At 50.6% G+C, this 12500-nt stretch overlaps 1 protein-coding gene across 1 annotated transcript in view; it reads left to right on the plus strand.

The window, feature by feature from the left end:
* The window catches only part of LOC310810709 (IgGFc-binding protein-like), a 21793-nt gene extending 10227 nt beyond the window's left edge, over positions 1 to 11566 (plus strand). The window contains exons 11-22 of the mRNA XM_083678557.1: positions 49 to 395; positions 1526 to 1927; positions 2453 to 3026; positions 3702 to 3898; positions 4358 to 4496; positions 4885 to 5213; positions 5520 to 5936; positions 6467 to 6623; positions 6995 to 7133; positions 7760 to 8213; positions 8529 to 9090; positions 10822 to 11566. Coding sequence (XP_083534683.1) covers positions 49 to 395; positions 1526 to 1927; positions 2453 to 3026; positions 3702 to 3898; positions 4358 to 4496; positions 4885 to 5213; positions 5520 to 5936; positions 6467 to 6623; positions 6995 to 7133; positions 7760 to 8213; positions 8529 to 9090; positions 10822 to 11225 — 4121 coding nt within the window. The 3' untranslated portion in view covers positions 11226 to 11566. The remainder of the gene's footprint in view (positions 1 to 48; positions 396 to 1525; positions 1928 to 2452; positions 3027 to 3701; positions 3899 to 4357; positions 4497 to 4884; positions 5214 to 5519; positions 5937 to 6466; positions 6624 to 6994; positions 7134 to 7759; positions 8214 to 8528; positions 9091 to 10821) is intronic.
* The last annotated feature ends 934 nt before the right edge of the window (positions 11567 to 12500 follow it).

The raw sequence follows: 12500 nt of genomic DNA on the forward strand, positions 1-12500 counted from the left end.
GTGTGTGTGTGTGTGTGTGTGTGTGTGTGTGTGTGTGTGTGTGTGCAGCCCCGTCCTGCAAGGCTAACAGCCACTACGAGGTGTGTGCCCCCGGCTGCCCCCAGACCTGCAGCGGGCTGACGGAGCCCGAGGCGTGCGAGGGCGCCCCCTGCAGCGAGGGCTGTGTGTGTGACGACGGCTTCATGCTGAGCGACAGCGTGTGTGTGCCGCTGGCGGAGTGCGGCTGCCAGGGGGGGGGGGCGGTACTACCGGGAGGGGCAGTGGTTCCACACCGGGGGACTCTGCCAGCGCAGGTGTGTCTGCAGGGACGGCCAGCTGGAATGTCAGGACTTCTCCTGTGGACCACACGAGAAGGTAGGAGGAGCTACGAGAAGGTAGGAGGAGCTACGAGAAGGTAGGAGGAGCTACTAGAAGGTAGGAGGAGCTATGAGAAGATAGGAGGAGCTACGAGAAGGTAGGAGGAGCTACAACAAGGTAGGAGGGGCTACAAGAAGGTAGGAGGAGCTATGAGAAGGTAGGAGGAGCTACGAGAAGGTAGGAGGAGCTACAATAAGGTAGGAGGAGCTACGGGAAGGTAGGATGAGCTACAATAAGGTAGGAGGGGCTACGAGAAGGTGAGAGGAGCTATGACAATGTGGGAGGAGCTTTGAGAAGGTGGGAAGAGCTATGAGGCGATGGGAGGAGCTATGGTAATGCGGGAGGGGCTATATTAAGGTAGGAGGAGCCTAGTGTTATATAAAGGTAGGATCTATAAGAAGGTAGGAGGAGCTATGGGAAGGTAGGAGGAGCTATGGTTTCTTTCTTCTTCCTACTGTTTAACTTGTGTCCCTTCTGCTTTCATTCTCTGTATTTATTCACTTTTCTACTGTTTCTGCTATTCCGCTTTATTTTTTTAAATACAACATGTGCTTTTACTCTAAATCCTGGTGGTCCCCATTGTAAGGTGGTTCTTTACTCACATTTCTTTTTTCAAATTCTACTGTTCAGTCTGTGTATCTTGTTGTACTGTTGAGTGTCTGTTGCTTCCTGTAGTATGTGTTGCTCCTGTAGTGTGTGTTGCTCCTGTAGTGTGTGTTGCTCCTGTAGTGTGTGTTGCTACTGTAGTGTGTGTTGCTCCTGTAGTGTGTGTTTAGCTCCTGTAGTGTGTGTTGCTCCTGTAGTGTGTGTTTAGCTCCTGTAGTGTGTGTTGCTCCTGTAGTGTGTGTTGCTCCTGTAGTGTGTGTATCTGTCTATTTAACATTTTTGCTAGAAGCTTTTGCTCTTTTCTTTTTAAAGTTTTTTACTGAGGTTGTTGCTGATGTAGAGAGCTTTGTGATTTCTCTGGAATTAAATTAAAAGAGGTCTACAAATTAAATGTATTATCATTATTGTTGTTATTATTATTATTACTGTTGTTGTTATATTATTATTATTGTTGTTATTATTGTCGTTATTATTATTATTGTTATATTATTATTATTATTATTATTATTGTCGTTTTTATTATTATTATTAGTAGTAGTAGTGTTATTATTATTATTATTATTATTGCTATTGTTATTATTATTATTATTATTATTATTATTATTATTATTATTATTATTATATTGTTGTTGTTGTGGTGGTCCAGTGTCTTCTCCAGGGTGGGGTGCAGTCCTGCGTTCCGAAGGGCACCGGCACCTGCCGGGTGGGAGGAGCCAGGAGCGTGCACTCGTTTGACGGGCGTGCCTTCAGCCTGCACGGAGACTGTGTGTTCAAGATGGCGCAGGTGGGGGAGGAGAAGGAGGAGGAGCAGGAGGAGGAGGAGGAGGATGGAGGGATGACTCCCTTCTCTGTCACGCTACGTCAGATGACCATGGCGGGCGATGCCATGGCGACCAGGAGCGTGGAGGTGCAGGTGTACGACGTCAGGATCACTCTGGCTGTCGGCGTCATCTGGGAAATACTGGTACGTAACCATGGTAACGTTAAGGGTCGGGTTAAAGCCCTGGGATGAGGGTTCAGGATGAGGGTTCAGGATGGGGGTTCAGGATGAGGGTTCAGGATGGGGAAACAGATTTTTGGTTGACAAACAGTTGGGGTGGAGGCTAGAGCGGTGGATGGAGGCTGGGGTGGAGGCTGGAGCGGTGGGTGGAGGCTGGGGCGGTGGGTGGAGGCTGGGGTGGAGGCTGGAGCGGTGGGTGGAGGCTGGGGTGGAGGCTGGGTGGTGGGTGGAGGCTGGGGCGGTGGGTGGAGGCTAGGGCGGTGGATGGAGGCTGGGGTGGAGGCTGGAGCGGTGGGTGGAGGCTGGGGTGGAGGCTGGGTGGTGGGTGGAGGCTGGGGTGGAGTCTGTGATGATGTTTTGCTTTCTTTCCTACGTGAGATCAGCTGTCCGTCACCTGTTCTCCTTAAAGTGTCCAGCCTGAACCCACGTAGACACAACGGAATCAACCACATTTTAAAATCATATCTTTATGTAAATGATCTGTCGCAGGTTGATGACATCACAACCAACCTCCCTCTGACACTGGCTGATGGGAAGCTCCGAGCCTATCAGAGCGGAGTAAACATTGTCGTGGAAACAGACTGCGGCCTGAAGGTGACCTATGACACCGTGGGGGGCATCGCCCTCCACCTCCCCTCCACCTATCACGGCTCCACGTCTGGCCTCTGCGGTAACTATAACGACCAGGCTGGGGACGACTTCCTGCTGGCCAATGGGACGCAGGCGTCATCGTCGGAGGCGTTCACCTCGGGGTGGGCGGCGACAGAGGGCGGGGCCAAGTGTGAGACAGGATGTGGGCGTGGCTCTAAGTGTGACGGACCAAGCAACCAGAAGACGGAGGAGTGTGACATCATCACCGACGCCAAGGGCCCCTTGGCCGGTTGCCACGCCAACGTACCCCCCAAAGGGTACTACGAGGAGTGTGCGAAGGAGGTGTCCACCGAGGGAGGGGAGAAGGGGGGGCAGGGGGGGGGCGTCCTGTGTCGACACATCCAAGCCTACGTCAGTCAGTGCCAGGCAGCCGGGGCCACCGTGGAGAGCTGGAGGTCTGACAAGCTCTGTCGTAAGTACCTTCAGATGTTCATATAGAGCTCTGTGGTGAGTACCTTCAGATGTTCATATAGAGCTCTGTGGTGAGTACCTTCAGATGTTCATATAGAGCTCTGTGGTGAGTACCTTCAGATGTTCATATTGAGCTCTGTGGTGAATACCTTCAGATGTTCATATAGAGCTCTGTCATAAGTACCTTTAGCAACTTCTCCAACAGAATACTGTCTGGGGGATCGTATTATCTGGCTATACCAGCGTTTGAACGTCAAAATATGTCAAAAACTAAACGTAAGAGTTTTGTGAATTACGACTTGCGTGGCGGTTAGCCAGTATTAGGCATTAACTTTGAGTGGTTAAGGTAAGTTGTCAGGGGAAGGCATTAGCAAATATTAGCAACAGCAACAACAATTAGCAAGAATTAGCACCCAAAAAAAACCTGTCCCCCCAGCATGATTCAAACCAACAGCATTTGGTTTTCTTCAAGCTTTCTGGTGAGCACCTTTAGATGTTAAACAGAGAGATGCTCTCGTCTGGGGCGTTTAACATTGATAGTCCAACTTTCTAACTGAGTAATATAATCTGGATCAGGATTACTAACATTACTACAGTGCTATCATGAATTTAAGATGCTCCCTCCCTCTGCCTCCCTCCACCCCCCCCCCCCTCTGCCCCCCCCCCCCCCCCCCAGCCCTTAAGTGCCAAGCTAGGACCCACTACGAGGTGTGTGCAGACACCTGCTCCACCACCTGTGCCAGCCTGAGCGAGCCGGCCCCCTGCCCCCCCTGCCAGGAGGGCTGCCAGTGTGACCAGGGCCTGGTGTCTGACGGGGGGGACTGCGTTCCTCTGGAGCAGTGTGGCTGTGTGGTGGACGGCCGCTACTACAAGGTCAGCCAGCTGCTCATGTCTGATGCACAATAACATTTAACCCACCAACTGCCACCTAGAGGGCCAAGTGTTCTATGTGGTGTTTACTTAGCAACAACACTCTGATTGGCTACTAAATGAAGCATCATCATTTATGTATTTCTGGTGAATAAAGTCACTCTTGGCACTCTAGAATGTGTTATGTTATTAACATTTAATAACGCTGTGTTATGTTATTCAAATGTAATAATGCTGTGTTATGTTATTAACATTTAATAACGCTGTGTTATGTTATTCAAATGTAATAATGCTGTGTTATGTTATTAACATTTACCCTTAACTGAACCTCTTGTTCAAATTTGTGAACAATGTCTTCGTCTTCCATGTGTTATTAGCAAATGTAAAATAAAGAATTTAAAACATGTTTAAAACTATTCCCTGTCAAACCAACGCCTCCCTCTCCTGTGCTGCTATTCCCAGTCTGGCCACATGGTGGTGCTAGAGGACTGTTCAGAGACCTGCAGCTGTGAGCAGGGACGGTTCACCTGCAGCGCCTCGAACTGCAGCCAGGGGGAGGAGTGTAGGACGAAAGGAGGGGTCCTGGCCTGCTACACGACAGGTCCGTATCAACCAATAGAGTCACAGCACAGGTACCTAACAACCAATAGAGACACAGCACAGGTACCTAACAACCAATAGAGACACAGCACAGGTCCGTATCAACCAATAGTGACACAGCACAGGTACCTAATAACCAATAGAGACACGGCACAGGTCCCTAATAACCAATAGAGACACAGCACACACTCCATGACTGTGTATCTATCAGTATGCGTCTTCTGTGTGAGTAGATAGACTCTCCTCCTAGTGGTTGGAATGTGGACTGATGGATGATGTTGATTTTAGGATTAACATATTCATCTCCCCCTCTCCCCTCCTCCACCCCCCTCACTCCTCCTCCCCCCACCTCCCCGCCCCCCTCCTCCTCTCCCCCTGCCGCCCCCCAGACCCATGTGAGGACATCCAGTGCCTGGACCAGGAGGACTGTGTGGTGGAGGACGGTTCAGCCCGGTGCCAGGCCCGGTCTAAGGCTGTGTGCTGGGCCTTCGGGGACCCCCACTTCATGACCTTCGATGGCCGCAGCTTCTCCTTCCAGGGCACCTGCTCCTACCTGCTGGCCAACGCCACGGGGGGGGACCCCCCCCTGCACCCCTTCATCATCAGCGCCCAGGCGGAGCGGCGGGGGAACTCGGAGGGATCCTTCATACGATCAGCCAGCGTGGAGCTGATGAGCCACGTCATCACTGTCATCAGCGGGGAGAGAGGCACGGTGGAGGTGGGGAGAGAGGGGGGGGAGAGGGGGGTGGGAGGCATGGTGGAGGTGGGGAGAAAGGAGGGGGAGAGGGGGGGAGGGGGGTGGGAGGCATGGTGGAGGTGGGGAGAGAGGGGGGGAGGGGGGGGGAGAGGGGTGGGAGGCATGGTGGAGGTGGGGAGAGAGAGGGGGGGAGAGAGGCACGGTGGAGGTGGGGGGAAGTAGGGGGGGTGGAGGTGGGTAGAGAGAGAGATTTGTATGTTTTCTGTGTTTAATCTCTCTCCCTCTACCCTCCCCCCCCCCCCCCCTCCCCCCCACCCCCCTCCCAAGATTGACGGGGTGAGGTCTGACATTCCTGCGGTTCTGGAGTCAGGCAGTGTGAGTGTGACAGAGTCTGGTATCAGAGGTTTCATCACCACAGACTTCGGTCTGGAAGTGACCTTCGACTGGAACTCCCTCTTCGCCGTCACCGTCTCCAGCAGTTACTACGGCAACCTCCAGGGCCTCTGTGGCAACTACAACGGCAACCCCGGGGATGACTTCACCACCTCGGGGGGTGTGGTCACGGAGAACATCACGGCGTGGGCGGGGTCCTGGAGCGTGGAGGGCGGCGACCCGTTCTGCTGGCATGCCTGCGAGGGCAGCTGCCCCACCTGCTCTGACCAGGAGAGGGCGCTCTACAGTGGACCCAAGTACTGCGGCATTCTGGGAGACAAGGCGGGGCCATTCGCTCAGTGTCACCAGAAGGTAGGATGAGATCACTTCCTGTGTTATGAGAAGGTAGAATCAGATCTACTTCCTGTGCCACAAGAAGGTACGATGAGTACACAGTCTCCCTGTTTCACCCAAAAGTAATGGGACAACTGGCTTGACTGGTGTTTCTGGTATGGCAGTGTTAATGTTGGAGTTAGGTGAAGCCTGACTTACCAGAAACCAAACCTTTGGAGTGTAGAGCCAAAAGAAGAGAAAATGCTTCACTGTCCCATTACTTACACAGGGCGTTGTCCCATTACTTACGCAGGGCGCTGTATATATCTAGCATATACAACCTCTGCTACAGTCATGTTGTACTCTGAGTGACGGTATTGTTGCAGGTGCCGGTGAAGGAGTGTGACTGTGTTGTGAAGGAGTGTGACGGTGTTGTGACGGTGTTGTGACGGTGTTGTGAAGGAGTGTGACGGTGTTGTGACGGTGTTGTGAAGGATGGGACGGTGTTGTGACGGTGTTGTGAAGGAGTGTGACAGTGTTGTGAAGGATGGGACGGTGTTGTCTTGCAGGTGCCGGTGAAGGAGTTTGCGTCGGACTGTCTGTACGACGTGTGTTTGAACGAGGGCAGACAGGAAGTGCTGTGTGAGGCGTTGGCCAGCTACGTGGCTGACTGCCAGGAGGCCGGCGGCTCCGTCTCTCCTCTGTGGAGGAAGGCTGCTAACTGCCGTAAGTCGCACACTGATGATGTCACAGCACATACAGAACAGGGACTTAGGGGTTTAGAACCAGATGTCTGTACATCAGCATCCTGTCTGACATCAATTTATAAAACATTTCCTGCTACAAGGGCTAAGAGTTACATATGCATTATGAAATAATAAATAATACATGAGTATATATATATATAATAATAAATAATACATGAGTATATATATATAATAATAAATAATACATGAGTATATATATATAATATACAGATATCAGCTTTTTTATTAGCTTTTTTTACCCCCCATATGCAAATAAGTTTCTAATGATGAATTATTCGAATGTTGTGTTCTAATAACCTATTCTCTTCCCCCGGCCCCCCCGCCCCCCAGCCCTGCCATGCCCGGACCACAGCCACTACGACCTGTGTGGGACCTCGTGCCCTGCCACCTGCGCCCAGCCCCAGCTCTGCCCCAAGGTGTGTGTGGAGGGATGCCAGTGTGACCAGGGATACGTCCTCAGTGGAGAGAAGTGAGTTCCTCCTTCATACCATTATTAGTATGAATGTGTTTATTAAAGCATGGAGCAGTTAATACCACACTGCATCCCAACACAGAGGTGTTTGGTCCAGAATCCAGGATCCTGACTTGTTTGACAGACACTGGATATTCTAACAGTGTATGGTACTGGGATGATACTGGGATGGTACTGGGATGGTACTGGGATGATACTGGGATGGTACTGGGATGGTACTGGGATGGTACTTGGTGTGTAAAGAAGTGAAATGTGGTGGTGAAGTGGTTGAAAACTGTAGCTTCCCACTAGTGCAGATCCCACCCAATCTAACGTCCTCTTCCACTGGGAGGGGTCAAGCTGTCAATCAGCATCCATTCTATTTTCCATAATAAATAAATACAAATATGGGAAGCTTCTATGAAATCATAATTCATGACTAAATGGCTCCTACAAACCATTATGTATATTTAACAATATATTACGATGATGAAGGTAAAGGTGCTTTGAGTGCTTTGATCACCTGGTGGGAAAGTGGCTGTATTTTATTATCCTCATTATTTAATATGATTATCATTATTATTTAATATCATTATCATCATAATTTAATATTATTAACATCGTCATTTCATCGTTATCCCCAGGTGCGTTACCAAGGAGACGGCGTGTGGCTGTACCCATGACGGCCGCTACCACCTCCCCGGGGCGGTGTTCTGGGCGGACCCGGAGTGTGAGACCAGGTGTGTGTGTGACGTTGCGACCCAGAAGGCTGTGTGTAAGGCCCGCGGCTGTAAGGGCGGCGAGCGCTGTGGCGTGGTGGGAGGCGTGCGGGACTGCTACCCCGTCTCCTTGCGGGCCTGCTCGGCGCAGGGGGACCCCCACTTCAGCTCCTTCGACGGCCGGCGCTTCGACTTCCAGGGGAACTGCGTGTACAAGATGGCGGCGTCGTGCTCGGCCGACCCCGACCTGGAGCAGTTCCAGGTCGCACTGGAGAACCAGAACCGCGGCAGCACCCGGGTCTCCTACGCCAGGGCGGTGACGGTCAGCGTGTATGGCAACGAGTACACCCTCACACGGGACTACCACAGCAAGGTTCTGGTGAGTACCAGACTACCACAGCAAGGTTCTGGTGAGTACCAGACTAGCACAGCAAGGTTCTGGTGAGTACCAGACTAGCACAGCAAGGTTCTGGTGAGTACCAGACTAGCACAGCAAGGTTCTGGTGAGCCTCGTGAAGGGACATGGACATCCTTAAAGTCCTTGTTGATTATTTTGATCAGTTGTGTGATATCATGTTTTAAAAATGAACTTCTGCATCCCCTCCTCTGCTCTGATGAAGCATCTCACTCTGAGATTGATTGATTGATATAGTGATTGGTTGATTGGTTGATTGGTCCTGTCCCTGTCTCCTAGGTGGATGGCGTCCTCACCTCTCTGCCCTTCTACTCCAAGAACTCCATGGTCCAGGTGTACCGCAGCAGCCGATTGGCTGTTCTGGAGACCCACTTCCTCAAGGTCTCCTACGATTGGTCGAACGCTGTGAAGGTGAAGGTGGCCGACACCTATCACAACGGAACATGCGGCCTGTGCGGCAACATGAACGGTGACCCTGGCGACGACCTCCGGCTGGCCAATGGGAAGACAGCGCCGAGCGCGACGGAGTTTGGGAGCAGCTACTGGCTGGAGGACGTCCCTGGCTGCTCCCACAGTTGTAAGGGCTGCGCCCCGCCCCTCACTCCCGGGGTCCCGCCTCCCGCCTACACCAAGGTATGTGATGTCATCACCGCCAAGACCGGCCCGCTCCGGGACTGCCTTGGCCGGGTGGACGCGGCCCGTTACCACGACGACTGTGTCTACGACATGGCCCTGAACAAGGGGCAGCAGGCGGCGGCCTGTGACATCATCAGCGGCTACGTGGAGGAGTGTCAGGAGGCGGGTGGGGTGATCGAGGCCTGGAGGACGAATAACTTCTGCCGTGAGTTGCTGTTGTTAGGGCGTTGTTAGGCTGTTGTTGGGGCGTTGTTAGGGCGTTGTTAGGGTGTTGTTAGGGTGTTGTTAGGCTGTTGTTGGGGCGTTGTTAGGGTGTTGTTAGGCTGTTGTTAGGGTGTTGTTAGGCTGTTGTTCGGGTGTTGTTAGGGTGTTAGGCTGTTGCTAGGGCGTTGCTAGGGTGTTGTTAGGGTGTTGTTAGGCTGTTTTTAGGGCGTTGTTAGGCTGTTGTTAGGGCGTTGTTAGGCCGTTGTTTGGGCGTTGTTACGGCGTTGTTAGGGTGTTGTTAGGCTGTTGTTAGGGTGTTAGGCTGTTGTTCGGGTGTTGTTAGGGTGTTAGGCTGTTGCTAGGACGTTGCTAGGGCGTTGTTAGGGTGTTGTTAGTCAAAGTCAAAGTCAAAGTGGCTTTATTGTCAATTCTTCACATGTCAAGACATACAAAGGAATCGAGAGGACGTTTCTCACTCTCCCACGGTGAGACAGATAAAGTGCCCAGGCACAACAGATAACACATACTAAAAGTAAAACATTCAATAAAAATAATTTAAACAGTGCAAAAAGAGCAGTCAGTAAAGACAGTAAGTAGCAGCCAAATACTGTGTATTCTGTATATAAAAAAAATATAATAGTGCAATAGTGCATTGTAGCAATAGAATAGTGGATTGTCCAGAGTCCGTAGTGTTTTTGGGGGGGGGGGGGGGGCTGAAGGGTTGGGAGGGGGGGTGGTGGTTTCAGCTTCTTGACAGCTTGGAGGATGTGGCTGGGGGAAGTGAGGGGAGAGAATTTAGCTTCCTGACAGCTTGGGGTATGAAGCTTTTCGTGAGTCTGGTGGTGTGGGCACGGAGGCTCCTATACCTTCTTCCAGATAGGCTGTTGTTAGGGCGTTGTTAGGGTGTTGTTAGGGCGTTGTTAGGGCGTTGTTAGGCTGTTGTTTGGGCGTTGTTACGGCGTTGTTAGGGTGTTGTTAGGCTGTTGTTAGGGTGTTGTTAGGGCGTTGTTAGGCTATTGTTCGGCTGTTGTTTGGGGAGATGCCACGTGGGACTCTTGGGGTGACCCAACTCTAACCCTAACCCCAATCCTAACCCTAACCCCAATCCTAACCCTAACCCTAACCCCAATCCTAACCCTAACCCCAACCCTAACCCCAACCCCAACCCTAACCCTAACCTGCTCATGTAGAATAGAAGGTGATGTAGTACAATAGCAACAGAAATGAACATTCTAGAACAGAATATGAATACTATACCGTTCCCACTGGGATGGGATTGGACAGTCACTCTGTAGCACTGCTTCATTCATTTCATGACAAACTGAAAGGTTAACCTGTGTGTGTGTGTGTGTGTGTGTGTGTGTGTGTGTGTGTGTGTGTGTGTGTGTGTGTGTGCGTGTTTCCCTGTGCGTGTGTCCCTGTGTGTGTGTCCCTGTGTGCGTGTGTCCCTTTGTGCGTCTGTGTGTGTGTGTGTGTGTGTGTCCCTGTGTGCGTGTCCCTGTGTGTGTGTCTGTGTGTGTGTGTGTGTGTGTGTGCGTGTGTGTGTGTGTGCGTGTGTCCCTGTGTGTGTCCCTGTGTGTGTGTGTGTGTGTGTGTGTGTGTCTGTGTGTGTGTGTGTGTGTGTCCCTGTGTGTGTGTGTCCCTGTGTGTGTGTGTGTGTGTGTGTGTGTGTGTGTGTGTGTGTGTGTGTGTGTGTGTGTGTGTGTGTATGTGTGTGTGTGTGCATCTCCAGACCTGGCCTGTCCTGAGAACAGTGTGTACAGCCTCACCGCCCCCGGCTGCCCCGCCACCTGCTACTCCATGACCCCGCCCCCCAGATGCTCCTCCCGCCCGGCTGAAGGCTGCCAGTGTCGCCAAGGTTACCTGCTGAGTGACAACAGGTGTGTCCACCTGAAGGACTGCGGCTGTCGCCTGCAGGGGCGGTACTACCTGTCTGGCCAGGTGTTCTATCCTGAGGAGCAGTGCCACCATCGCTGCACCTGCAGCTCCGGTACGGTGGGCTGCCTGGTGGCGCGCTGCGGCCCCAAATTCAGGTGTGGGGTGGAGAAGGGCGTCCGCGGTTGCTACCGGAAACAAAACAAAAAGACAAACACTCGGAAGCCGTGGTTCTATCATATATTCAAAGGTTTGGGGTAAACCGGCGAAGCTACAATGAAATGTGTCTCTTAGCACTTTGAGAGCAGATGTGAGGGAACGGTGATTTAACCCCCGAGCTGAAAAGCATTTATAGAAACTGTATCTCTCAGATGTGTGTTTTTAAGCAATGCATCTGTTTTCATTGTTTCAACTTTGAACAATATTAAAAAATGTAACTAAAAAATAAATAAATAAATAAAAGAGCTTTGTGACCACCTGGTGGCAGTCTAATCTAAAATAAAGTGGATCTCTCTGGTGTCTCAGGTCTTGATTGGTTTTTAAGGAATCTGTTTTTCTGTTTAACTTGAGCAATATTAAATATCTTTCAGCAAAATATGAAAGTGTCACGTGTCTTGTTCATATGGCCCCTTATTGATTGATGATGCTCACATCTTGCTTTCCATGTCGATTACTCTAGCCTGCCGGTCAGATCAGGCTCTGCCTTATCTTTGGTTGATTACTCTAGCCTGGCGGTCAGATCAGGCTCTGCCTTGTTGAACACACTTCTTGAAACAGTTTTCAACTCTTTAAAACAGTTAACATGTTTACCAACAACATTTATTTAGCTAAATGCACAAGAACTCTCTAAACATAGAATACGTCACAAAAGCAAATCAGTGCATCAAAACATCTAATGAAAAATTAATAACACCATTCATTTCACAAGAATTTCACTCAACAGAAAAACATTGCGTTGTAGTACTGGCCATGTGACAGACAACATGACTGCTTACTACAAACATCAATACCTAAGTCATCTAAAATATTCAGATAGTTACAACAACAAAAATGGCTTTATTGATTGTGAGTTGAACTGTTGAGTGATGAGAGTTAACATGTAGTAGTAGTACTAAGTAAGTAAGTAGAGATTCACTAGAATGGGAGAAGTAGCTTTATGCTGTAAGGAAATCATTAACAACTTCAGCCAAGTACCTGATCCCCTGTAAGACAACTGTTGACCCAACAGAGACACATTCATCAATATGAAGTTGGGGAGTAGAACAAGAACAGTGGAGTCTGGGTCAACTTCCTGTTTTTTAACCTACATAACAGCAGCTACTGGCTGTAGGATGTGACGGTCCTCACAGAAACAGAAGTCGGCCGTCATTTCTGAGTAAGACAGAGACAAAATGATGATGAAATCCATACGCCTCCACAGTCCCCAGAGGAGAGGTGGAGGGTTTGAGACCTTCTACATGGTCAACATGGTGTCTCAACTCACTCTGGATCTCTGTGTGTTCGCTCTGCTCTGCCTCCTCACAGGTAAGGGTTCAA

Source organism: Argentina silus (assembly GCF_951799395.1).
Source record: "Argentina silus genome assembly, chromosome: 10".
In the NCBI taxonomy this organism is placed as follows: Eukaryota; Metazoa; Chordata; class Actinopteri; order Argentiniformes; family Argentinidae; genus Argentina; species Argentina silus.